General features: G+C 38.3%; 1 protein-coding gene and 2 long non-coding RNA genes across 5 annotated transcripts; all 3 read left to right on the forward strand.

Moving 5' to 3' along the window:
• Positions 1 to 456: 456 nt before the first annotated feature.
• LOC116528775 lies at positions 457 to 20,561 on the forward strand. Of its 3 annotated transcripts, none has more exons than XM_032246193.1 (5): positions 457 to 2,132; positions 3,023 to 3,099; positions 15,761 to 15,927; positions 16,995 to 17,112; positions 19,622 to 20,561. In XM_032246193.1, exons 2-5 carry the CDS (start codon positions 3,033 to 3,035, stop codon positions 20,023 to 20,025), a joined length of 756 nt encoding a protein of 251 aa, XP_032102084.1. In that variant the 5' UTR covers positions 457 to 2,132; positions 3,023 to 3,032; the 3' UTR covers positions 20,026 to 20,561. The 3 variants fall into 3 exon arrangements, with proteins under 3 accessions (XP_032102084.1, XP_032102083.1, XP_032102082.1); XM_032246192.1 differs by lacking the exon at positions 457 to 2,132 and adding an exon at positions 2,140 to 2,424; XM_032246191.1 differs by lacking the exon at positions 457 to 2,132 and having other exon boundaries at positions 2,431 to 3,099.
• Positions 3,106 to 6,817, forward strand: LOC116528777. The gene is made up of 2 exons (XR_004259190.1): positions 3,106 to 6,187; positions 6,497 to 6,817. It is a non-coding gene; the product is annotated as an uncharacterized LOC116528777 (long non-coding RNA).
• A 1,034-nt stretch (positions 20,562 to 21,595) lies between the features above and the next one.
• LOC116528778 lies at positions 21,596 to 25,370 on the forward strand. Its single transcript, XR_004259191.1, has 2 exons — positions 21,596 to 23,596; positions 24,910 to 25,370. It is a non-coding gene; the product is annotated as an uncharacterized LOC116528778 (long non-coding RNA).
• The last annotated feature ends 1,474 nt before the right edge of the window (positions 25,371 to 26,844 follow it).

Here is a 26,844-nt window from a genome sequence, read left to right on the forward strand (position 1 = left end):
CCCTCATTCCAGGAAAGTTGCTTTCCAGGACTACCCTGATGTTTCTTCTTTTGTGCTTGGATCTGCTTTTGTCACTAAATGCTTCAAAAATTAGCCTTTTGCCCTAAACAGCTTAAGCAGTAAACATTTTGAGTGAAAGGTCAGCACTAAGTGTCAGGCTTCTCTGTCCCTTTTACTGGGATCTTGGGCCCACAATTCTGGCTGTTTTGGCAGCCACAAACACTTCTTTTTTTTGAGTCAAAGTCTCACTCTGTCTCCAGATTAGAGTGCAGTGGTTCGATCTTGGCTCACTGCAACCCCCACCTCCTGAGTTCAAGTGATTCTCCTGCCCCAGCCTCCTCAGTAGCTGTGATTACAGGTGTCTGCCACCACGTCCAGCTAATTTTTGTATTTTTAGTAGAGATGGGGTTTCACCACATAGGCCAGGATGGTCTTGATCTCGACTTCGTGATTCACCCGCCTTGGCCTCACAAAGTGCTGGAATTACAGGTGTGAGCCACAGTGCCCTGCCACAAACACTCTTCTTTTGTCTCCACAGTTCTGTGAGATTGCCTGAAGCTCCGCTGCTATCCTTACAGGTGGTCCTTTCTTTGGCTTCCTCAAGAAACAGCAAAACAGCAATGCCTGGAATTGTTGGCTGCCTTCATAGCTATCTGATACTTTGTAACGGAGGCATGTTTGTGTGGTGTATGGGTGTGTATGTGTTTAAAAATCTGCTTTTCTCATTCTTAATAGAAGCTGAGGTCTGCTATAAGCTACTTACATCTGGAGGCAGAAGTCTATGTACTTCTTAAACAGTTCAGTATAATTTAAGTGATCATTGTCATCATGTTGGTTAAGATGCTTGAATTAGGGATTCTGCCTCTTAAGAGATCTAATAGGATTGCATGGTCTCTCCAAAAAATCTTTTAAAAACACGTTTTTTTATTCATCATTTATTCTTACTTTTTAAAAAGCCCAAAAGAGAGAGTAGCCTCTGCCCCATATTAACTTCCTATGAATAATAGTTTTTATTGTTTAGGACTTTGAACTTTCCAGAATGTTTTTACCTATAATATTCACCCCACAAATATAGATTGTATGACTTTTATATCATTTTAAAAAGATTTTTATTTTTTTTTTGAGGCAGGGTCTTGCTCTGCCACCCAGGCTGGAGTTCAATGGTGCGACCACAGCTCACTGCAGCCTCCATTTCCTGGGCTGAATGATCCTCCTGCCTTGGCCCCCCAAAGCTTCCCAAAGGCTAGGGCACTCTGCCGATATATCCTTGTTTTATAGATGGTGAAACCAAGAAACATACTAAGTAAATGGCTTAAAATCACAATCTAATTTTAGGCAGGAATAACTGAAATCAGGCTTTCCAACTCCTAGCCCTTTCCAGTACTTTAAAGTGACCTTGATTCAACTGTGTATACATCGTGGACCTGTAGTCACAGCCGTAAGTTTAACTTTACAATATTGCTTGTATCGTTAACTCTGTAATTTTCTATGAAGGATCTTTCCAGTGGAGTGGGAAATGTGTGCGTCCTCTGTGAGGCAAACCTACATGCACTTGGGCAGGTGCACAGGTGGACCTATATTTTCAGCCTACCCATTCAGTCTGAATAGGAAGGAATCATTGTAGTCTGATTCCTGGGTGCAGAGCAATACTGTACACATCCTGGTGTGGTTGTTGGCATCTTAAACAGTGTTCCCATGCAGGTAAGTGACATGAAAAATACGTGGCCTTCATTTCCTGGTATATCATAGCCACGGAGTCTTAGAATATTTCTTAGCATCCAAGTTAAAAGCTGGATCACACCCTCCAAATATTCATTGCTCACTTCCGGGAGTGGGTTGTACTCACTTCTAGCTCTGTTCATGAGACACTTAAGTGGGATATTCCTAGCCTTCTGCCCACTTATATACCTGGAATACAGTTCCGGGCATTCCAGCCTCACTGCTGTATAACCAGAGGCACGGAAGCTGCAGCTGTCAGGATCTTAATCCCTTCTGCTTGGACTCGTTACCAGTATGTACAGTAGTAAACTGTGTGCTTTGGTGCTAGCCCTTCAGTCACTACCAGAGGTCTCAGCAGCAAAAACAAAAATTGTGGATGATGTGTTTTAATCTTCTAGAAACTCAGCTAATAGGTATGTCCAGGATTTCCATTTAAATATCAGCCTGAAGGCAGGCACGTATAATGAAGACCTGTTTCTTTAATGGAAGAGATCTAAATTGGGAGCAAAGCATGTGACCAGTTTTGCTATTGTTTTAGCTATGTAGCCTCAATGACATAATTTAACCTTGGTTTTCCTGATTTGCAAACTGTAGGGAAAATAATAATGTCTTCTAACTTACAGAATTCTTCAGTAAAAGAAAATGTGGTGGCTGTGAAAAGTGCTTTGGGTTTCTTGGAAGAAAGGAGTGCTATATTAATGCACGGTAGTGTAATAGTTATTTGACCCCAAATTGAGGAGTAAAACATCAAATTGTTATTTTCTAAAGTTTGAATAACAGTTTGTTAAGTTTATTCAGATAATCTGCTCTATTTTAGAGGCATAAATAGTTCCTTCAGTTTTAAATATATTGGCTGTGATAGTATGGACTCTTTAAGGTAGATGCTGCTCAGAGATTATCTGGCAGTGAGGCTGTTTGACATTGCATGCATGCTAATGATGGGAACAAGTGAACTTTCAATGTTTTAATCAATTTAATTGATTTTAGGATTGCTATCTTACTAGTCAATATGAAGATGATGGCTTTCTTTGTTACGTTTGAGGTAGTCTCTGGTGAAGAATATGTTTTCTTTCTCTAGTAGATTTTTAAGATTTCTGACTCCAGGAACCTTCGTTGTGATTTTAATTTGTTCCGCATAGTGTATGGATGGCTTTCTTAAGTCAGCTTTGTTAATGTATAATATTTTAATATCAATTTGTCTGCTATATTTGAAGTTAAACTTATTAGGAAAATATAAAAGCACTCCATACAGATTTTGAATTAATTATTACCATTTGATATTTTTAATGTATTGTCTATCTAGTTTTCAGGAAATGATAAAGAAAACATCAATGTATCACCAACCATCCTTTCATTACTTGGACTCAGAAGCTCAAGAAGGTAAATCACTTTATGTTTATGTAACTTACCAATTCTAAGACGACAAACAACCAATAGAATATAAAGTCTTACCTTTGCAGTATTCATTAATGTCTTAAAGGGAGTTGGGACTTTTTTCAATGGCCTATTATGTCTTGGTTTATATTTGCAAGCCTGCAAACATCTTGAATAATGTTTAATGTCTACTACTATAGCACGATCTTGATCATATGTTCAAGATACGTTTGTCAGAATATGTTAAATATAAAGCCTTACTAAGCATATACAGGGTTTTTGATCTTTATAAGGAATACAGTTTTTTCTCAAGTGCTATATACTAAATGTATGATGTGATTTCCAAGTACATTTTATTTCAGATAAGAAGCTTTCAAGAGAGATAAAAATAGTTTTATGTAAAACCTAACTTTTTACTAGTACTTGGGTGAAAGGTGAATTTAGGCTATACAAACATCTGTAGCCTGAGTTTATGGTCCTTCTAACTATTAATTAGCGGCAAATACATAATGTAATTTGACCTCTGGATGTAAGGAGATTAAGTTTGAATTCTACTACCAGTGTGGTTATTTGAAATTGAACTACCATGTTTATATAGTCTTAAATATCAAGCGTGACTTTGCATGGGTTATGTAATATAACTGCCCACATTTTCTTGAGATCAAAAGTACAGACGTACACTCTCGACAGACTAGAAAAATTGTTTTTATAGAGCAGTTGTAATACAAATCTAACTATCTTGATTTCTTTTATTCTCTCCTTATCTGCACACACTGTAGATGTTTTCTAAACACTATAGTCCTGGTTTTTCTGTTTTTGGCCATTCCAGGTGGCTTCTACCTAGGAGAGCATACCCTTTGGCCAAGAGAGCTGGGTGTATGCCCAGTGTTGGCAGCCTACCTGGCTTAAACACAAACAGTTTTACCAAGCGATTCTTGCAAACCTAACCATTTAAGTTGATCACTTAGAGAACCCAGCCATTTAGATGATTTGAATTAAGATGCAATTTCTGTGTGGTTTATGAATAAAATTACATCATTATCATTACCATTAGTAACAGCTCTTGGTTTCAACAGTGCAAAAGATAATTTGGCAAATTACAAAGGAAATGGAAGACGTTCAAGGTAAGGTTGAGATGGAACTAGGATTAAAATGTTTTACAGCACGAACAAACACACTCTGTAATCATCTGTATAGCCAATTAAAGTTTTAAAAATATGTTCACACACACAGAGCTAAGGGGATTAAGGATGTGCCCTTGGAGCAGATCAGGTGACATTTAGTTGGAAAGGCATCACCAAGTAGATGAACACTCAGTTCTCAAGTACTGAAGGATATTGACTTTTCCTGCCCTAAGTCTTTTATACTTAGAATCCTGTGCTTGGAAAGGATGGAGCAAACCCATAGCTCAATGCTCATATTTCCACACTGGCATGAAAATCCAAGAATTATAGGATGTCACTTATTTATACACAGGTTAAAATTAGGGCTATGGTGGGTGCCAAATATTCATGTGTTTCTAAGGCTATATTATAGTTGAAAATGTCTAAAACCTCACCCTCATTAACTATTCTAAATATCTATGTTGCCTGCCTCATACCAACAGCCTCTCTCCAGCTTTAGCACATGTAGCAATCTGTTATAGGACAGTGGGGTCACCTGAGGGCCTGAAGCCTTGGGGAAGATTCATCCTTGCCCAAAAGGCTCAGTGATTTCTGCTCACAATGACTCCCAAATCTGTCATATCTGCTGCTTACTAGACATCCTACTGACTACCTCGTGTCAGTTTAGTGCCTTCAAGACATAGATGCCGAAATGGGGCTAAGCATGTAACGGATTTATTGGGGGAAATGTTTGTGGAGAAAAAGGGAAAAACAGAAGTAGGCAAGGAGAGCCTACAGAGCCCAACGTGGGTCCAGTGCACGTGAGAGGAGACAGCGAAGTCAGATTGGGTGGGAAGAGTCTCCACCTGCAACACAGTTCTGAGAAAGTCTCGGGTGGATCGATGAAAATCCCTGAGCAGGAGTTGCCCACTAGAGGAGTGTCCTAAATGGAACAGGAACCGGCTGGCTTGAGCAGGCAGCTCCAGGAGGAGCATGGTTTCCCAGGAGCCACAGGGGCAGCAGTGGGCAGTGTTGGGCAACGCTGCTCCTTGTGGCTGGTTTTCTTAATTTGAGTGGCACACCCAGAGTAATAGGTATTGAAAATAATTTTCCTTTGCTGGTTTGCACCTCCACCTATATTTTCCATCTCAGTCAATGGTGACATCATTCTGCAGGCTGCCCAGAAACCTGGAATCATGCTCATTTTCTCCCTTTCCTTCACGCCCTTCATCGTGACATATCATTGATTTTACATCCCTGATAGGTTTCCCTACCACTTGCTCCATTTCCACCATCACTTGCCTTGATTCAGGTCTTCATTATCTCTGCTCCTGACTGCTGTTAACCGCCTTCTAATTGGCTGTCTCGCTCTGGGCCAACTCACTTTCTTTACCCTCTCTAGTTCTTTTTCCACACTGTAACCTGTACTGCATGATCTTTTAAAAATCCAAATCTCGTCACATTTGTCTGCTGCTGAAAATTCTTCAGTGCCTCATTATTTCCTATAGGAGAAAATCAAGACTTCTTAGCATGGCATAATGTGTTTTATCTTGTGCTACTATCCTCATTTATTCTTTATTCTGGCTGTCAGGGTTTCCCAAGTTGGAGAATTGGTCTGGAAACTTTTTGCCAGTGGGCTTTTGCACGTGTTATTTCCTATGTTTGACAGGTCTTCCTTTCTTTGATTTGACTGACAAGCTCATAATTAGGAAGGCTCAGATAATTCTTTCCTGAGCTCTCTGAGAGGTGGAACTTTCTATTTTTGAGTTGCCTACTGAAGCTTTTGTTATAGCACTTCTACTGAGCCTCTGTTACAGCGCTTGGTCTGCCTTCTAATTCATAGTGCGCAGGTGCTTAATAAATGAGTGAATGAACGAATTAGCTATAACCTAAACCTATTGGTTGACTTAAATTTGCTCATTAGCAATGATCTTGTATTTCTGATCATCAGTCAGTTGACTCCCTTCAGGACCTAATATGTTCTGCTCAAGGTATCACATTTTTTTTTTTTTTTTGAGACGGAGTTTCGCTCTTGTTACCCAGGCTGGAGTGCAATGGCGCGAACTCGGCTCACCGCAACCTCCGCCTCCTGGGTTCAGGCAATTCTCCTGCCTCAGCCTCCTGAGTAGCTGGGATTACAGGCACGCGCCACCATGCCCAGCTAATTTTTTGTATTTTTAGTAGAGACGGGGTTTCACCATGTTGAGCAGGATGGTCTCGATCTCTCGACCTCATGATCCACCCGCCTCGGCCTCCCAAAGTGCTGGGATTACAGGCGTGAGCCACCACGCCTGGCCAAGGTATCACATTTAAAATTTTCAGGAGCATCTCCATAAATCTTTGCAGAGTTACATTAATGGGTAAAATGGCTTTTATAAACAATATTGCATTAATACATATGGAAATTTATGTGAATAATTCTATCACTGTTTTAAGAAACCTATTGAACTAGAGTCCAAAGCAATATATTTAATATACTAGTTGGAGTACTATAGCACATATAATTACTAATATGAGAATAATTTAACACATTTTAAATATTTTAAAAGTAACATGAATAATTGTCTTCCAGATAAGACTAACATGTTTTCTATGTGTTGAATAAAAATAGCTCTTGAATATGCCAGTCTACTTCAGATGTCTCCAAACCTCAGATTTGAATGTCAAGTTTGAATGTAATTGTTGCCCCTAGGGGAGGCATACCACCACTTCAAAAGCACACAAATTCATACTTAGCTCCTTGACCCAAGGCTACTGCCTTCATTTAGACTCTTGTCATTTTTCATCTAGCTTCTTCCAAAAGCCTTCTAATTGGCTAGTAAGGTCAGCAGTTCTTCAGCTACTGCTGTCAGATGAAGTTCTTAAATATCAAATCTGATCATGTCAATTCCTGTTCTAATAATCTTTATTGGCTCATCCTCACCTTATAGAACAAATGTCAATGTTGCACATAAATTTAATCCCAGCCTACTTCTTCAGGCTTATTTTCTCCAGTTCACTAATATGCACCTCGTGTAACACTGATTATAATTCCTAAAGACAATCCCAAATGCCATGATCCTGAATGTCGAAATCCCCAAAGAACAAACTCCCTCACATCGAATTGAATTATCAAACCATAATTATAAATTTGGAATTGGGTGCAATCAAAACTTCCAAAAGTGGATTTCAAGGTGTTACCAACAGTTTCTTTTTCCGTTCAGCCCAATACTTTTGCCGGAAAATTCAGATGAGTGGATTGCCTGTGGAATATAGCAACAGGGAAAACTTTAGTCTAAAACGCATTATTTGTCTGCATTGGCAATTCCTTCCAGCTGATGAAATTCTATGAGCTCTTGATGAATTAAAGCCAGAATTGGCCTGATTCTGAAATAATTGTGTGCACAGTAGGATAAGAAGGCACACAATGGTGTTCCTGTTTGATCACCAATATTGTTTCAGCCAAGTCTGTGGTCTGTATATGAGAGCATGAGCAATGGATTTCCATGTACCTAAAACAACATAAAATGACACAGAAGATGGGAAATTTAATAGGAAATGCTCGTGTCGGTATATATTGAATCAAATTAGAATATTAAAAAGCACAACGTCATGTAGAAAATCAGTGTGAATGTATTCTTCAAGAAGAGCCACGTTCTAAAAGAAACAGTTACTCATCTCCATGCAAGACTTCAGAATAGAGTTAATGATCGTGGAAGTCTCTGTGCATTTGCCCATGCTTTATCCCTGTAATACACTTTTTCATATATTGAATTTTCTTTTTAGTTTCTTTGGGAAGGTTTTTTGTTTTTTGTTTTTTTTCCTTTTCTAAAGTTTTTTTTCCTCACCATTTTAAATCCTCAGCATTATTTTTTACAACTCACTATGCTATATGTTTCATCTTTGCATTTCCAAAACTAGAGGTATAAATTGTATGAGCTTTTAGAGAGTTCTAATTTGTTTTATGTATTTTTTTAAATTTGATTCCATGAAAATACATTTTCACAATACTGACTTTGTGTGTAAGCATTGTGCGTATATGTAAAAACCATGAAACTTCCTCCATAAATAAAGGGATTTTTTTTTTCTGCATCTGTATTCGTGAAAGATAATATATTTCAAGATCTCAGCTCTTTGGGAAATTGTATATGTGGTGGTGACCCATTATTTAATTTTAATTTTTTAGCGAGGGGGAGAGATCCAACTATGTTGCCCAGGCTGGGCTCTAGCAATCCTTTCACCTCAGCTTTCTGAGTAGCTGGGACTACAGGTGTGAGCCACCATATCCAGCTCCATTGTAGGTTTTCATCAGTTTCATCAAAATACTTAGGTTGTCCATCAGAATATTTCAAGCAACCAAATTATATAAGTGATTTCTTTATGAATACAGTTTGTCTACTCATGCTGTTATACCCGTGCAACTGTGGGTAGCACACCTGAGTGCTTATAATTGCAAAATTTTGTATATTATTATTACTGATTTTATTGTATAAAGTGGGCCATGAAGTGTTCTGTTTTTATGTTTCTCAACTTTTTTAAAAATGAAAATATGTTTTAAAGAACTTTTAAAATTATTGCTATCAGAATTATGTATTTGGGATTTTGATCTTTCAGGATTCAACATTTGGGATTATGGTGTCAGAAATTGCCTTTTGGGATTCTGGCCCTAAACCTCTAGCCTTGCACCCTCGCTCCATGATCTTCTAACGGCTCCTGGGCTTAAATATCTCCTCTTTTATGATGCTTCTTCCAATTCAACCAACCAGTGGTGCTTCCTACAGCATTTTAGAAAGACCTGTTTTATAGCATTTATCGTTTCATTGACATTTGTTTGGTTGTTTGTCCCTTCCATGATCCCAGTAGCAAACGTGTATACAACTAAATTACGTTCTTTGTTTTTCCACTTGCATCCTGTGCAGTCTCAAGGAAAGATGCATTTTCTTTCTTTTGTAAAAACAAAATGTAGCATTGTTTGGTCTACTGGATTAGAGTTACAACCTCTGTACATTCTTGAAACTAAGCAGACCAGCAGACAGAGAATATTTGTCGAATCTTCTCAGGAGGGTCCAAAACCTTGGCATTACTGAGGTTTTCAGAATTATATCTTTTAAGATAAACCTATGACCATTTACTAATCTGAAAATATCTTTAACTTTTTAAATCTGTAGGCATTTCTAAGAAGCACATGGCATTCATCTTTGAATAGAAGATTCATTTGAATGACAGTTTCTTTCATTTAGTAGAGGGGATTTTACTTTAAATTTTGCTGACAGGTTTTCATGACAGCCCTTAAATGGAAGCTTGAATTCACTTGTCATAGCTGTTAAAGAGTTGGGGTTTTTTTTTGGTGGGGGGAGTGCATTTCTGTGATCTGGCCCTTCCATTTATTATTACTATTATTGACCTTAAAAGTATGAAAAAGAAGAATTTAGACAAAGCCTCTATTTTTGAAGGCTTGCTGTAATCCAGCACTGACGTCAATTTGCAGCTGAATTTTCCTCTTAAGAAAATCATCATCATAATGTGGCAGAATCTTGCTACTTTTCACTTTATACTTGGAACCCCTTTAATTCTCAGGAGAACAAGAGCACCTGGTAAATTTTATTCACTATCAGCAAAGACTGAATAGCAGGAAAATGGTGTTAAGACTTTTCTTGTATCAAAAAGCATTAAAATAGATAAGCCCAAGATAGCAACATAATTGTAATACTCTGCCTTGATTATGTTTTATTTACAATCTATTTTAGTATTTGTGTCTTAATATTAAATTCATCAATAAATTAGTGTTCTAAAACAATAGTAGGTAGCTTTTTTTCTAAAGGTGCAGTTATCAGAAGTTTTCTGCTTTTCATGTAGGGAAACTGATGTGCAGAATCTTGTGTAACATTATCTGGTGTTTGTTATTTGTCCTGGGGGCTAAGTGCTAGATAATGAGGAAAGAATATATGTGGAAAAATTATTCTTCAGAAATGTATATTAGAATTCCATTGTATGACAATGCTATTAATATTTGCAGGAAATTGCTCTTCAAATCTTAAAAGCCAGATTACTAATTCATTAATTTTCTCAATATTCGACTCATATTCAACAACTAAGCATGCAGTTTAAGGGACATGTTCTTTGTAAATTATTTGGAGCATAGACTTTTCCTTTTTTATTACAAGGCTGCTGTAGGAATGCCTTTATAATAGTACAGCTCTTTCTGTTAGATTCTAGTTTAGAGATTCTTATTATCAATCTTGAAATGGGTGGTGGTATTGTTAGAGCTTAATATTAAACATATCTTGATTTAAGTAAATAATTACTATTTAAACTATCACCTCAAGGCCAGGTGTGCTGGCTCATGCCTGTCATCCCAAAACTTTTGGAGGCTGAGGCGGGAGGATCACTTGAGCTCAGGAGATGGAGACCAGCTTGGGCAACATGGTGAAACTCCATCTCTACTAAAAACAATGCAAAAATTAGCCAGGTATGGCGGCTCATGACTGTAGTCACTGCTGCTCAGGAGGCTGAGGCATGAGAATTGCTTGAACCCAGGAGGCGGAGGTTGCAGCGAGCCGGAATTTTGCCACTGCACTTCCTGGATGATAAAGCCAGACTCTGTCTCAAAACAAACAAAACAAAAAAACCCAAGAACAACAAAAAGCACAAAAACTATTGCCTCAAAACCTTTAAACAGAAGTTCACACTGGAAACAGTAAGCAATGTTTTAAGATGGAAATAATTATGTGTTTATGTGTGTATGTTTGCTTTTAAAATTTTACATATTTACTTCTAGACAAATTATTATTTTTTTCTTGTCATAATTTCATTTTGATCATCATTCCTCCAATAGAAATTTTATCATTTCATCAGCATAGTACTTACAAAGATCATATTCCCTTTTAGACAAATTATTTTAAGCAGCCAAGTTTAGTTTATTTTGGTTTCATGCCATAAATTATGCTAATTTATGAAGATTACTTCTTATTGGATGCTTGTAGTATTCATATATTTAAATGCAAAACCAAATATTAATATAAAGCATTATCAATTAAATTTTATTCCACCTGATAATGCTTTCTGTGATACATCATCTTAGCTGTGTAACTGATTTTGCATTACCATTTATGAGTGATACAGTTGTGCTCTTTCAAAAGTGTATATGCAATTAGCAGTGGTTATATTTATTTCATGAAATCTCTTTGAAGGTCCTTTGTTTTAGGAGTGTAAGTAGTTTCCAATTATAATATATTTATATATTTTAAAATCTCATTTTCATATGAAGATAAAGATGTGGTCATTCTTAGAAAGAAGTAACTCTTCAGAAGGAGACAGTCAAAAGCCAGAAATGTATTTGTTATCCCTTTGTAGTTGTTAGGACAGCAGCACTAATCTGGCCAACTAACCTTTCAAAGAACATGCAAAGTCAAAGATGTCAGGTTGTATCATTAAATATTCACTGGCAAAGTTTTTATATCAAAGACTGGAACTTTCGAAGATGCTCCTGGGACTTAGTGTACTCTAACATCTATTAATCCCTGATACCTTAGGTGACTTGTCATAGAAGTGCCACATTTACAAGTGGTATGCAAGAAGGCCCAAGAGGACAAATACAGTTAAAGGTCAAGGAAGCAATTAATATTCTCTACTTTTCCCTAAAGAACTTCCACAGCAAACTTTGCCCTCCCTCTGCACCCCCAGTCTTAGCAAGGCAAGTGCATATAGTGAAATGGAAGTTAAAGTTCAAATGAAACACATTAACAATATTATTTGGTTCTTAGAGCTCTTCCTGAATGTGAATGCATACAGTTGTTTAAGGTGAAGCACAGTGAAAAATATTAGAAGAGATAGCTCTTACTGAAGAATACCAAATTTCTATTTCTTTGCTTCCCCTGCATCTCTGTCAAGGGTAAATTTTGCCATAGTGGTAGAAGTTGGTGGTAGGCTGGTCCCTTCTTGTGGGGTGTGGTTAAGTTTTAGTTCTTTTGAGGAGTATATGATGCTGTTTGTATTCTAAGCAGGGCACACACATACAGACACACACACAAACAAGTACATGCACCCCAACCTTCTATTTTCTAGCCCTTCAAATTTTGAAAACTCTTTTGTGTTCACTCAAGTCTTTTCTTCTTTTTGATGAACATGTTGAACTCCCCAAAACTGTCCTTAGAAGGCTGAGTTTCAAGATTTCTCACTTCCCAGTTCCTACAATTTCTCAGTGTCCCTCTAAAGTGGGCCTTCCCTAACTGGATGTCCAAGTATAATCTGACTGGTGTAAAATAAGTCCTCTACCTCCCTGATTTTAGAAATTATATATATATATATATATTTATTTATTTTATTGCATTTTATGTTTTGGGGTACATGTGAAGAACATGCAAGATTGTTGCATAGGTACACACGTGGCAGTGTGATTTGCTGCCTTCCTCCCCATCACTTATATCTGGCATTTCTCCCCATGCTATCTCTCCCCAACTCCCCACCCCCCACTGACCCTCCCCTATTTTCCCCCAGCAGACCCCAGTGTGTAGTGCTCCCCTCCCTGTGTCCATGTGTTCTCATTGTTCAACACCCGCCTATGAGTGAGAACATGCGGTGTTTGATCTTCTGCTCTTGTGTCAGTTTGCATTGGCAACAAAAGCCAAAATAGACAAATGGGACCTAATCAAACTCCACAGCTTCTGCACGGCAAAAGAAACAGTCATTAGAGTGAATCGGCAACCAACAGATTGGGAAAAAATTTTTGCAGTTTACCCATTTGACAAAGGGCTGATATCCAGAATTTACAAAGAACTAAAACAGATTTACAAGAAAAAAACAAGCCCATTCAAAAGTGGGCAAAGGATACGAACAGATACTTTACAAAAGAAGACATACATGAGGCCAACAAACATATGAAAAAATACTCATCATCACTGGTCATCAGAGAAATGCAAATCAAAACTACATTGAGATACCATCTCACGCCAGTTAGAATGGCGATCATTAAAAAATCCGGAGACAACAGATGCTGGAGAGGATGTGGAGAAATAGGAACACTTTTACACTGTTGGTGGGAGTGTAAATTGGTTCAACCATTGTGGAAGACAGTGTGGCGATTCCTCAAGGACCTAGAAATAGAAATTCCATTTGACCCAGCAATCCCATTACTGGGTGTATATTGAAAGGATTATAAATCATTCTACTATAAGGACACGTGCATACGAATATTCATTGCAGCACTGTTTACAATAGCAAAGACCTGAAACCAACCCAAATGCCCATCGATGATAGACTGGACAGGGAAAATGTGGCACATATATACCATGGAATATTATGCAGCCATCAAAAAGAAACTATATTTTTAATGTGAGCTACTTGCACTGATTTTTTGATGGCCATATTAAACTTTGACTCATATTGAGCCTGTGGCCAAGTAAATGTATATATCTGTCCCCACCCCTTATACAGTGCTGCTAAACTCAGGCTGAATACCATCTTTAGACTTACTAAATTTCACATTGCTAAGGCCAATCCATTGTTATAACTCAAGATATTCTGCATCACATTTAGTTTTGTATTATACTTGTCCTCATCACGTTTATATATTCTGAAAATTTTTTAATTGTAATGTCATCAGTTAGTCAAACCATTGACAAAACTGTTCATCGAGGCAAAGCTGAAAACACACCATTTATGAGAAATGTCTATCCAAGTGGGCACCAATGCCGAGTGCCTTGAGAATACCAGGGAAAAGCACTCATCCAATCCAACAATTCTTCACAGAGTTGCCATGAGATACCACATTTGTGTCTGTGTAGTTCTAATTTTTCCAAGGTTAGGGACCATGTCTATTTGGCTAACTACTGTATTCCATCATCCAGCACCATGCCTGGCACACAGAACAATTGCAATTGCACTGTGTCGCCAATATGAAGAGTTGGGTTCTTTTTTTTCAATATTAATTTTCTTTCTTATTATACTTTAAGTTCTGGGGTACACGTGCAGAATGTGCAGATTTGTTACATAGGTATACACATGCCATGGTGGTTTGCTGCACTCATCAAATCATCATATACATTAGGTATTTCTCCTAATGCTATCCCTCCCCTAGCCCCTCACCCCACAACAGACCCCAGTGTATGATATTCCCCTCCCTATGACCATGTGTTCTTGTTCTCATTGTTTAACACCCACTTATGAGTGAGAACATGTGGTGTTTGGTTTTCTGTTCTTGTGTTAGTTTGCTGAGAATGATGGTTTCCAGCTTCATCCATGTCTCTGCAAAGGACATGAACTCATCCTTTTTTACGGCTGCGTAATATTCCATCGTATGTATGGGCCACATTTTCTTTGTCCAGTCTATCATTGATGGGCATTTGGGTTGGTTCCAAGTCTTTGTGATTGTGAATAGTGCTACAATAAACATATGTGTGCATGTGTCTTTATAGCAGAATGATTTATAATCCTTTGAGTATATACCCAATAATGGGATTGGTGGGTCAAATAGTATTTCTGGTTTTAGATCCTTGAGGAATTGCCACACTCACTGTCTTCCACAATGGTTGGACTAATTTACACTCCCACCAACAGTATAAAAGCATTCCTGTTTCTCTACATCCTCTCTAGCATCTATTGCTTCCTAACTTTTTAATGATTGCCATTCTAACTGGCATGAGATGGTATCTCATTGTGATTTTGATTTGCATTTCTCTAATGACCAGTGATGATGAGCTTTTTTCCGCCCCCATATGTTAGTTGGCTGCCTAAATGTCTTCTTTTGAGAAGTGTCTGTGCATATCCTTCTCCCACTTTTTGAAGGGGTTGTTGTTTTTTTTCTTGTAACTTTAAGTTCTTTGTAGATTCTGGATATTAGTCCTTTGTCAGATGGAGAGATTGCAAAAACGTTCTCACATTCTGTAGGTTGCCTTTTCACTCTGATGATAGTTTCTTTTGCTGTGCAAAAGCTCTTTTTTTTTTTTTGAGATGGAGTTTCGCTCTTGTTACCCAGGCTGGAGTGCAATGGCGCGATCTCGGCTCACCACAACCTCCGTCTCCTGGGTTCAGGCAATTCTCCTGCCTCAGCCTCCTCAGTAGCTGGGATTACAGGCACGCGCCACCATGCCCAGCTAATTTTTTGTATTTTTAGTAGAGACGGGGTTTCACCTTGTTGACCAGGATGGTCTCGATCTCTTGACCTTGTGATCCACCCGCCTCGGCCTCCCAAAGTGCTGGGATTACAGGCTTGAGCCACCGCGCCCGGCCTCAAAAGCTCTTTAGTTCTTATATTCCATCACCAATCTTTTTCTTATTCTAGACAAACTGATTGGTGGCTCTTAAAATATATTGCTTTAAAAAATATATCAGTTATTTTTGTTGCATGTAGCACTACAGAAGTAGATAGTTGTGACTTCAACTCCCATAAAAATAAGAAAGATATTGCCACCCTGATAAATGGAAATATTAACTTACATTGTGAGTCATTTTCAAACAGTTTACCTTATGAATTTTCTCCTAAAGTCAATTTCTGCTTAGACTAAGCAGAAATGCTGTATTTCCATCAGGTTCTTTTCTCTTTTCACGGATTTATTAATACAATCATTACCTTTTTCTTTTCCTTTCAGAGACCAGAGAAGACTATGATGACAAGCAGGTGGTCACAGAGATCATGGCAAGATGTTTTATTCCGACTGTGATAACAAATATTTCCTGGGAAATCTTTCATTTTATTGGTCATGAGATTCGAATTACTGAGGCCATGGATTGTTATGGTGCTGTTGTTTGGCCATCGGTATAATTTCATACAGAATTTGTTACATTCTAATTATTTTTCCAGCCAGTTTTGTTAATTATCATGGTTTATTTGGAAGAAGAAAACAGGTTCCATACCCCTTCTTTGTGACCTCAAATGATGCTACACTTTAGAAATCATATGATTGGGAAATTACTTCTCCCAATTAATTCTATAATTAATTCTATTTTTTTTTTGAGATGGAGTATTGCTCTGTAGCCCAGGATGGAGTGCAGTGGTGTGATCTCAGCTCACTGCAAGCTCCACCTCCTAGGTTCAAAAGATTCTCCTGCCTCAGTATCCCGAGTAGCTGGGACTACAGGTGTGCACCACCACGCCCAGCCGTTTTTTGTAATTTTAGTAGGAATGAGTTTCACCATGTTGGCCATACTGATTTCAAACTCCTTGCCTCAAGTAATCCATCCATCTCCATCTCCCAAGGTGCTGGGATTATAGGCGTGAGCCACCACATCGGGCCTCAATTAATTCCATTTCAACTTTATCAAAATTTGCAGGATTAACAAAGGATGTTGTTTACTTCTTCATTTTTAAAAATAAGAGTTTAGAGTAGTAAACATTTTTATTTCCCCTTTTATTAGCTCCATTTGAGTTCAACAATTACAATGAAGTCTTTATGAGTCTCACATGTATAATGTCCTCAAAGACCCCCTCTCCTTTACCAACTGTCCCATGAAGAGTAGTGGACTCACCACCCCACCTGCCCCAATTCCACACACTACTTGGAAATGACTAGTATTATCAGAAGTTGCCTCCTTTCAAAATGATCCAACCTAAGCAACTGAATTCCATATTTTTAGTTATCTCTTTTTTTCCTCCCAATAATCTCCATAGAGTTTTTCTAGCAGAAATGTTGACTCTCTCATAGGATGTAGTTTTGTTGACATTTTCTGGAGTGATGTACAGGTACACACATGAATACACTCACCTACTCACATGTGCGTGCAGACATACCATAACATTAGCGGCATATTTATCCAATAGAGCTTAATTTACTTTCTGTTATTATTTGCCAAGCACCCATTTTTTCTTTTTTCAAACTTTCATAGGCCCTTGTTCTATGCTATTTCCTGGAAACAAATGCAAAGCAGTATAATATGGTGGACAAAAACGTGATTGAAATTGGAGCTGGAACAGGGCTAGTCTCCATTGTGGCAAGTTTACTTGGTAAGTGAAATATTTTTGATTGGGTAGGGGGAATGCCAGATAATTTAATGATCAGATAACATTAGTTGTTTTACTATCCAGTGTACTATGACCTGCGCCAATCTGTGACTCCTTAACTGTTTGAATGGGCTTCATCCAGAAACTGCAGATGTTAAAGTCTCCTTACCGGTTTCTTTCATAGTTTTCTGTGTTAAGTTGTGTTAATTCTTCTTGGGGAATACTGTCACAAGCCTTAGATGGAGTGTTCTAAATAGGAGGTGCATGGAAGCATTCTGGTTGCAAGAGGAGAAATGTGAAACAGGCAGAGACAGATTCTATTGCTGCTGATTCAGATGTACTTTAGATTTTAGTGCCATTTCAGTGTCCCCATGTAGCTGTAGATTCCTTTTGAGTTTTGAAGCACTATGCTTTTATGAAAAAGCACCTGTTAGAATAGGGAGAGAGTATTAGGAATCACATAAAAATCACACGTCTGCTTTTATTTTTAGGTGTTTGTGTTTGAATTTGCTTTCTCAGTTCACAGTTCATCTCCATTCCTTTTTTTGAGATGGAATTTTGCTCTGTTGCCCAAACTAGAGTGCAGTGGCGTGATGTTGGCTCACTGTAATCTCCGCCTCTTGGGTTCAAGTGATTCTCCTGCCTCAGCCTCCATGAGTAGCTGGGACTATAGGCACGTACCACCATGACCAGATAATTTTTTTGTATTTTTAGTAGAGATGGGATTTCACCATGTTGGCCAGGATGGTTTCAAACTCTTGACCTCATGTGATCCACCTGCCTCAGCCTCCCAAAGTGCTGGGATTACAGGTGTGAGCCACCACACCCTGCTTATCCTCATTTTTTTTTTCTTTCTTTTTTTGTGATCCTGAGTTCTCTCACCAGCATCTTTTCTAACTAAGCATGTGATAGTTTTTAGTGTATGCCTGAGCCCGTTTCAGTTGTCTTTTTGTTATTGTTGTTATCTATCTCATTGTCTTAGTTTAACTCCTTCTCTGATGCGCACTACCCAGATCCATCCTGATTTCCTTGATCTTCAGAAGTGCACACATGTCACTCTAAAATCTTGAGAGGAATTTAACATTTAGCAATTTACAACTTTCAAATACTAGATATTTGTAAGACCTTTGAAATCTTCTCTGATAGATATATTTTTGAAGTTGCTGTGTCCTAATATTGTTTTCCAAAGTCACTATTCCATTTAGTAAGGATAGGTCAGAGTCACTATTCGATTTATACCCCAAAGCCTGGCTTAGGAGCAGAATTTATGCTTTGGGGAGTTGGTCCCTTGAGTTCGCTTGTCTAACTTGAACAAATATTAAAAGATAGAAACTTTGTTTAGTCAGTATTCTGAAAGTTGTAGTGTTTATCTCTCTAGACATAAAGATATTAAGTATAAGAGAGAGTTTACATTCAATATGGGCAACGGTGTGTTCCTGACCCTGAGATTTAAAAAAGATTTGTTGAAAATGATAGACCCACCCATCGTAGAATGTAAACGCTTCTATGTCTATATGATAGGCATATTCCCCTCCCATTTTAATATTTTCACAAAATACAATTGATGCCAAGAGATTCGTGGTATTGGCGCTGAGGAGTATCTTCTGATTTGGTCTGAGCTGAACTAGAGTTCTCTTTCATTTCTGCTTTCCCATTCTTTACCTGGTCTGCTTTTCTGATGCTGCAGAATTGGCCAATCCTAGATTTATTTGCAGATTATTTTCAGGCTTTGCTACTGCTCAAAATTTACTTTAGTGACCAAATTTCTACATATTTACTTCTGCCATGTTTCTTCCTGAAAAAGCCACTATTTAGTTTTATTTTGGAAATTGTTTACGTCTTCATCTATCACCAGTAGCTTTATGAACCCTATATATGTTGTGACTAGGTTTTAAACATCTTTTGGTGGGAAGATTTACGCTTGTGATGGGTCAAGTTGAAAACCTGAGCGCCAGCACGGACGTCAAGATACTTTCCACAAATGCCATTGAAAAGTCTTCTTTCCTCCCCCTGCTTCTCACATGAACACTTCCTCTTCAACTATGGGATGTCCGATGTTACCTACACTCATTTGGTCTCACATGACTGAGGCTCAGAATTCTTTTAGGGAGGTACCTATTCTTTCATCATTCCAATGAGGGTGCCAAATATTTTGACTTTCCCTTTCTCTCCTGGTATGTAGTAGGTAAATAGGAAAACAGCAACAATAGTAACAGCAAAACATACCAGAACAAAAGAGCAGGAGAACATAAAAAATGCAGTGGTGTGCAAAAGTACCATGGGTCTCTCTCTCCCTCTCTCTCTCTCTCTCTTCTTTTTTTATTTAAGCAGAGGCACATAGCTGCCTTAGCTCCATTTGAAAGGGATTCCCTTTCTGTGTATAGTTACTAACCAGTCTTTTTGGAGGTACTAACAATTGTGCAGCATTGCAAAGTGCATGTTGGCTTGAAGCTTTTGACTGTTCTACCTTATCCCACGAGGGTTACTTTCTCTGCTGTCCTTTGTTTCACAGGTGCTCATGTGACGGCCACAGATTTACCCGAATTACTTGGAAACCTGCAATATAATATTTCCCGAAACACAAAAATGAAAAGCAAGCATTTGCCGCAGGTTAAAGAACTCTCCTGGGGCGTAGCGTTAGATACAAGCTTCCCCAGATCTTCTAATAATTTTGACTATGTTTTGGCAGCAGACGTGGTCTACGCTCATCCGTTCTTGGAAGAGCTCCTCATTACCTTTGACCATCTGTGCAAAGAAACCACCATCATCCTCTGGGCCATGAAATTCAGGCTGGAGAAGGAAAATAAATTTGTAGATAGATTTAAGGAGTTGTTTGACCTGGAGGAAATTTCCAGTTTCCCCAGCCTGAATATTAAGTTGTATAAAGCTGTGAAGAAAAGCCAGAGGAGGATATGACATCCTCGATGAGGACATGGAAATGCTAAGGCAATTTTTAGCAGATAATCACTTTAAAGAAAACCCTGCATAATCTCCTGTGCCACTGAGATTCCCAAGGAGAAATACACAGACACACATGCACACACATACCCCACTATGAGAATAGAAGATAGTTTCACAAATTTGCCTCACCTTGGGCAGTAATTTTTCCATATACTGCACGTGAGTCTGTAGGACTAGTTTGTCCCTGTCAGCACCCAGGCCGTGAACCTGCTTTCCATTCATGCGGTAATAGGAGCTCTTGGCAAAGTCACACCGTGTCATCATTGTCTGCTCTCATTCCTTACATCACAATTTATTATTTTAATCAATGGTGCAATTATTATTTTTAATGTATAATCACAAAATGATAGTTTTTAATATCTCTTCAGTGAACATTGTTATAATTCTTTTAAACATAAGCTTATGTGATTCTTTCTTTAGAAATGAGGAAATTGACTACAGTGGTATCTGCAAATAAATCTGAACAGGCAGATACATAGTATAATGGTAAATCTCAGACTTTTGTGGTTTTCGTGAGTGCCAGCTTATAGGTGGCCTATCATCTCTGCCTGGCAGGGTAGGCTCCTAATCTAACTTCTGAAATCAGTCAAGCTTGTGGATTTGAGGTCATGGACGTTTTATTCTACCAAATGAGAAATGAATGAATGCAAACAAAAATTGTTGAGATTTTGGAGAAGTTATTGTTTTGTTTTAAGTCAACTATCATTATTTTGTATCACAGAAACAGACATAAGTATAAACACTTTGAGTTAAAATACACGTGAAAAGATTTAGGTCTCTGATCTCAGATAATTAGACATATACAGTAGTTGGTTTTAAAGTTTAAAGCTCTTTTGATGAACATAAATACATCTAGATATTTGAAATACTATGTGATTTTTTTTCACATAGGCTTTCCTTAGAGACTAGAATAAAGTCTGTAGTAATTGAAGTCAGTGCAAAAAGAGCAAAGAATTAGGATTTTGTACTATGTAACCACCTAGAGGACACTGGTTGGCAATTACTCTGCCGTGTCTGCAGCAACATTTTTTAGGCTGTTACTGGGCCCTCGGGGTGATACTTTCCTTTCTAGAATTAGTCCTTTCTGCTTTGCTGAAAGTTTTCTGTCCACTCCAGGCTGAGTATAGTTGAAAAGAATATTTTCTAGGACTCTGATCAGTAAGTCAGGATATAAATATACTCCAGTGTATTTTTTATTTTTAGTACTTGTAGTTCATAGGACCAATATTTACATGGTTCTTTGCCATTTTCACAGTCTGTTACTTACATAAAGTCATTTAATCCTCAGTCATTCTAAGAGGTAGAAGCTATGTTATCCCTACTTCACAGATGAAGAAACTAAGGCTGAGACGACCTCAGGCTACACATCTGCAGAGTGGCAGTGCTAGGACATTCAAGCCCAGGTCTGTTTAAGCCCAAAGCCTGTATTAACCACTGCACTGTCTGTATATATGTAAAACAAGAATTTTCAAACTTTTAAAAACAAGTGAAGTCATTTCTTCAAAATGAAATAAATATCCAGAAAGATAGGCAAATACATTAGAAAAAAATGAGACCTGTTCCATTTTAAAACTTTTATTTCCTATGTGAGGAGGTCAGGGAAGGCTTGTTTCAAAGGCAATATTTGGGTGAAGCTGACAGGAGGTCGCAGTGCAGATGTCTGGGGAAAGGTGTTACAGGCAGAAGGAACAAGACACAGGGATCCCGAGGCAGGGGCCAGCCAATCCTCTGGAAATATCAAAGGCCAGATTGCTTGGTGCAGAGTGAGCAGGAATTCAGAAAGGCTACAGGGAGCTAGGTCGCGTAGGACTGTGTTGCAGGCTTGGTTCTCCAGAAACAGACTCTGAGAGGGAATTGGGTGAGCAGGTCATGTTTTAGGGAGTGCTGTTGAAATGAAGACAAATGGAAAGGAGTGGGAGGAAGTAGGATAGAAACAGGTCGAGCTGCAGTGCAGACCCAGTAACTGTCTGAGGTGACCCCCACATGGAGCACTGGCCTGAGAGTGGCCTCTGGAGTTGTCCTGATTAGGGTGATGTATCTGGGTCGTGATGACCCCATGTGGCCCAGTCATTGGATATGGGCTGCCCTGGGAAGACTCTGTGACCTTGGGTGAGGTGACATCAGCTGATACAGTCCTGAAGACGTTGACAGCTGGGGAATGCCTGCCACCAGCTCTAGCAGCAGGGGATTAGGTCACCCTGAAGAGGAGCTGGGCGGCTCATCACAGGGTCCAGCACGACCTTCGGGCCTCAGAAGGAGCTCTGGCTTTTCTTCCGGTGGAATGGAGAATCTTTGGATGGTTTTGTGAGTAGAGGAGTGAAGTAACCTTTTTGCATGTAAAGACCACTCTGGCTGGCATTTTGAGACTAGAATGGGGAGAGATGAGACCAGGGAGAAGCTGCGGCAATCTGATGAGGCAGCCTGCGTTGGGGTGGCAAGAAATGGCCAGTTCTACATGTATTTGGCTGCCAGAGCCAACAGATCTTCCCACTATATAGGGTGTAGAGTGTGTGGGAGAGAGAGTCAGGGCTGAGTCACTGTGCATAAATTTGGAGTCAGCAGCTTAGAGATGGCTTGTGAAGCTCCTTCAGGGGACAGAAAGACTAGACAGAGTAAAACAAGGACTAGGCCCGAGTCATTAAGAGATCACATATGGGTGTGTATATGGAGATAATTTTGAAGATTCTACACACTCCCCCCTACTCCAGTTACATGAGTATCTGTTGACTCTAAAAAACATGAATTTAACACCACAGTGGTTTTTGAACTTGATAATAGAGTTCTAAAGTTCCCAAAAGCTTCCTCAAGAGGCCTCTAGGGTCCTGAGAGTTGTAAATGCAGCAGGAGCCTTCAGGTAACAAATGAAAAATGATTCTTCTGCTTAGAAAATATTTGAATATCATCACTAAATTATTTTTAGGTAGAATAGATAAAGTGTCTTTTCAAATTTAGCATTAGGACTAAACCAACCATACAGTTCTGAAAAGCTCCTCTTTCTCTCTGTGCCGATCTGTCAAACACAGCGTTCCAGACTCATTGTTCTATTCTGTTTTTAGCACTCACTCCCAAAGTGTAACCCCCACCCCCACACACCAGGTCCCTCTTTTTCCACTTCATTCTACTATTCACTTCATTCTTTAATTCTTTTGTCTTTTTGCTGCAGTTTCGCCATACTTTTTTAGATCCAATTTTATAATAATTTAATTTCAAAAGATGTAATTGGAATTGGAATAGGCCTTTTGTACCTTACCTTTCTTTTGTTTTTTAATGACTGGGAATCGATTTGTTAACTTAATCCAAGGGAGTTATACTATGAAGTTTTGCACTTTTTTATCTGGCTTTTTGACAAGTTAGACCATATTATTAAAAACCTCGGTCCAATTCTTTCAGTAACTTTCTGGATTTTTCAATAGAATGAACTTACTGATTGTCAAGGTTTTAATCTAGGTTATTACAGAAGAGCTATCACTCCACAGAAGACACCCCAACTGGCAGGGCATTCTCTGCAGCTTAAAATTGCGCACAGGTAACCATGCGAGTTCTGTTCTCTAGACCCTATCGACGGTCTTTTGGAAACTAAGTACTGCACTAAAACCTTCTATCTTGGAATGTACCCACTTCTATCTTTTATTTGTACCCATTTTTGCCTACCAGAATTTATGAAAAAAAGTTTTCTTTCATTCTATATTCATACTCCGTTCCCTTTCTTTTGGATAAAGAATTGGTGACATTGGGTAACTTCCTATCATATCTGCAGCCAAATAGAATATTGAATATTGTGGAAGAAAAAAGATGAGGAAACATAACAGAAGAGGCTGTTCCCTTTTTTCATTAAGGCCTCAGAGTCTAGGAGCTTGGCGTTCTCGGTGAATGCTTGGTCTTTATACACAGAGACCATGCCTCATTTGTTTAGGTAGCACTATTTGCACATGAGCAGACAAATAATTTCTAAATATCATTTGGAAGTGAAACACATCCGCTGAGTAGAATTTTGATTCAAGAAGACATTTGCAGGTATTAACTTTGAAAACAAGCTAGGAACTTTGGATTGTAGATAGTAGATATAAAAGAATTAAACTCAACTGTAAGTAAATCAGACAAGTAAGCTAATTGATAAGACTAAAATAGATTTAATATTCTGTGCTTCTTTCTACTTCATTTTAATTTAGTTTTCATGGAAATCTGTAGGTGAAGGAAATAAAAAAAAATGGTCAAAAATATGTATTTTTAAGACATATATAAATTATAAGGCAGTAATAGGAAATAGTATTGGGAATGGCACAAGTGAATAATTCGTAAAAGTGTTAGTGGGAATACAGACACAGCAAAATTTAAAAATTATAGGCGTTTGTGTTAGTGTGTAAGTGTGTGGACCTAGTTCCTTCTGTCTTCTTTATGAAGCCTGAAAGTGGTTTGCGAAGGAGTTCCACACCCAGGTATTGCCATGTTTAAGTTTGTGATATGAAGTTAAGTGTAGGATATTACCTGCAAGTCCAGTGTCAATGTTTGCTTTCCTTCAAAGTTCTACACAAAATCAAAGACAGCGTTCTGTATAACTATACCATAGTGTTAATGGGATAGTTGTGTCTTAGGTGCCTTGGTTAGCATCAATTAGTTCTGAGGTCATATTAACTCCTTTTTGAAGAATTCCTGAGCTGGACATTTGCGTTTACTCAGATCTCATATAGCTGAGTAGTATTTAGATTGCTGGGCATACACTATTGACTGCTTATTCTATTGAACCAACCTTTGGTCTCTATCACGAGCGGTGCTTTCATTGGGTAAGCTGAAAGGCAGGATCTTTTTCCTCTCAATTTTCTCAATTTCTTTGTTTCTAAGGCAGTTGTCTTTTCCTGAAATCCAATCAAGTTTTAGAATTGGCGCCTACCATCAAGGAATTTCAAGGGATCACTAAAAACGATAACAGATGTCCAGGTCAGTTTTGTGATAAACAGTACTAATGAAAAAAAACATAGAAAAATATTGAATATCTGCTGCCAACCATGAACACGTTACCAGACCAAAACACATTGCTTGGTTTTCCAAACAAAAACACAAACAGAATAAGATTAAGACATGCCATTAAAAATATTTTAAGAGCTGGGCATTATTTCATGATGTCACAAATGTAAGTCTAAAAATTTTAAAGTGACTTACTTGGCAAATGCTAGATTTTGTAGTTTAGGTTTTTGAAATTTCTATATTTCCATTCTCCACAGTCTGTAATGCCTATATGTCTGTTTTAATTTTAAAATACCTTAACTGAATTAAAAAAAAATTGTTTTAGTGTCATGATTTAATTTGGGTTTTCTTATCTAGTGCCATGATTTAATTTGGGTTTCTTATCTACTTCTATGTTTTCTTTGTTAGTAGACTATAAATCATAATGACAAAGGTTGTCTCTTTGTCACAAACCATCATAAATAAGCCCAAAGGACAGGCCATAAAAATGTAAGAAATTCTTAGATTAAAAAGCATGAGTAATGCTTCTACCTACATGGCAGGCACAGGTAAAAGTACACTTGGCAACTGGTAAATTATTAACACTTTTCTACCAAGGATTTCCTCCTTCCTTAGTATATCTGTGATTAATAGATAGTGAATTTAAGAATTAGAAGATGTAAAACATAATAAGTTTTTTTGTGATCATGTATTGGGAAGAAATTAAGGAAACATTTTGCACAACATTCAAGGGGTCAGGGGAGCAAAGTGCTAGAACTTTTGGGAACAGATTTCATATTTTCTTTGAAGAAATAATTCAAGGAGGCTTAAAGGGAATAAGAATGCAACAATTAATACATAATAAATAGTTGAATAAAGAATAATGAATGCAACTACCTTTTACTTTCCTTGAATTTTAGTTTTTCTTCTTTTGGAAGCCTCTAATGGTTGTCATTCATTCATTTATTTGGCATTTACTGAAAACCCAAAATATGCCAAGTAGGGGCTACAGACACAGTAGTGAACAGGCAGACAGGGCCAGTCCTTACGGAGATCATGAGCTCGGCACAGATGGGCAGAGGCAGAGCTGGGGATGGCCTGGTAGGGGAAATACATGAAAACCAATCAGTGCTAGGTGTCCTGGCAGTGGGAGCCTAATCCATAACCAGGGAATAGTTAGGGCTTCCAGGAGAAGGTGTAGCTGTGTGAAGGAGATGGAGGTGAGGGCACAGAGGAGAGACGGGACATGTCCTAGGCAGAAGGAAGGGTGTGCGCTAAGCTTTGGAGGGAAATAGGAGTGACCTGTTCTGATGACTCGCTAGAAAGATTGTAGCTTCTGTGAACATTTGATGAGGTAATAACCATTATCAGTGGAATACTCACTGCTTTCAGGTCTGTTTTAGAGATTTCCAATATAGCATCTCACTGAATTATCCTGAAAACCCAAGTGGCATTAGCCCAATTTATGTATGAAGATATTGAAGCTCAGCAGAAATAAGCCTCCTCCCAGGTTACACATGGGTGGCAGTTGTTGGGCTGGGAACCTCTGTCCCTATGACACCAAAGCTTGTGCTTTTTACAGAGTATGACCTTGTGTAAGTTTTCCACTCTGAGCCCTGCAAGGAAATTCCAAATTTTAATTTTATTCTAGCTAATTAGGAGCTATCCAGTTTTGTGAACCTTGTCTTCATTTGCCACCTGAGCGCAAATTAGCTTAAGTGGGCTACTCTTGAGATGGACCCGCAGAGATGTACTCCTGTTCATAATATGTCTCCAAGAGTAGAATTTTATGAATCCACGTATATACCCATCAAAGACTTCACTAAGTTTTTC

Source organism: Sapajus apella, unplaced genomic scaffold (genome assembly GCF_009761245.1).
Source record: "Sapajus apella isolate SASKATOON/1434 unplaced genomic scaffold, GSC_monkey_1.0 scaffold60, whole genome shotgun sequence".
NCBI lineage: Eukaryota > Metazoa > Chordata > Mammalia > Primates > Cebidae > Sapajus > Sapajus apella.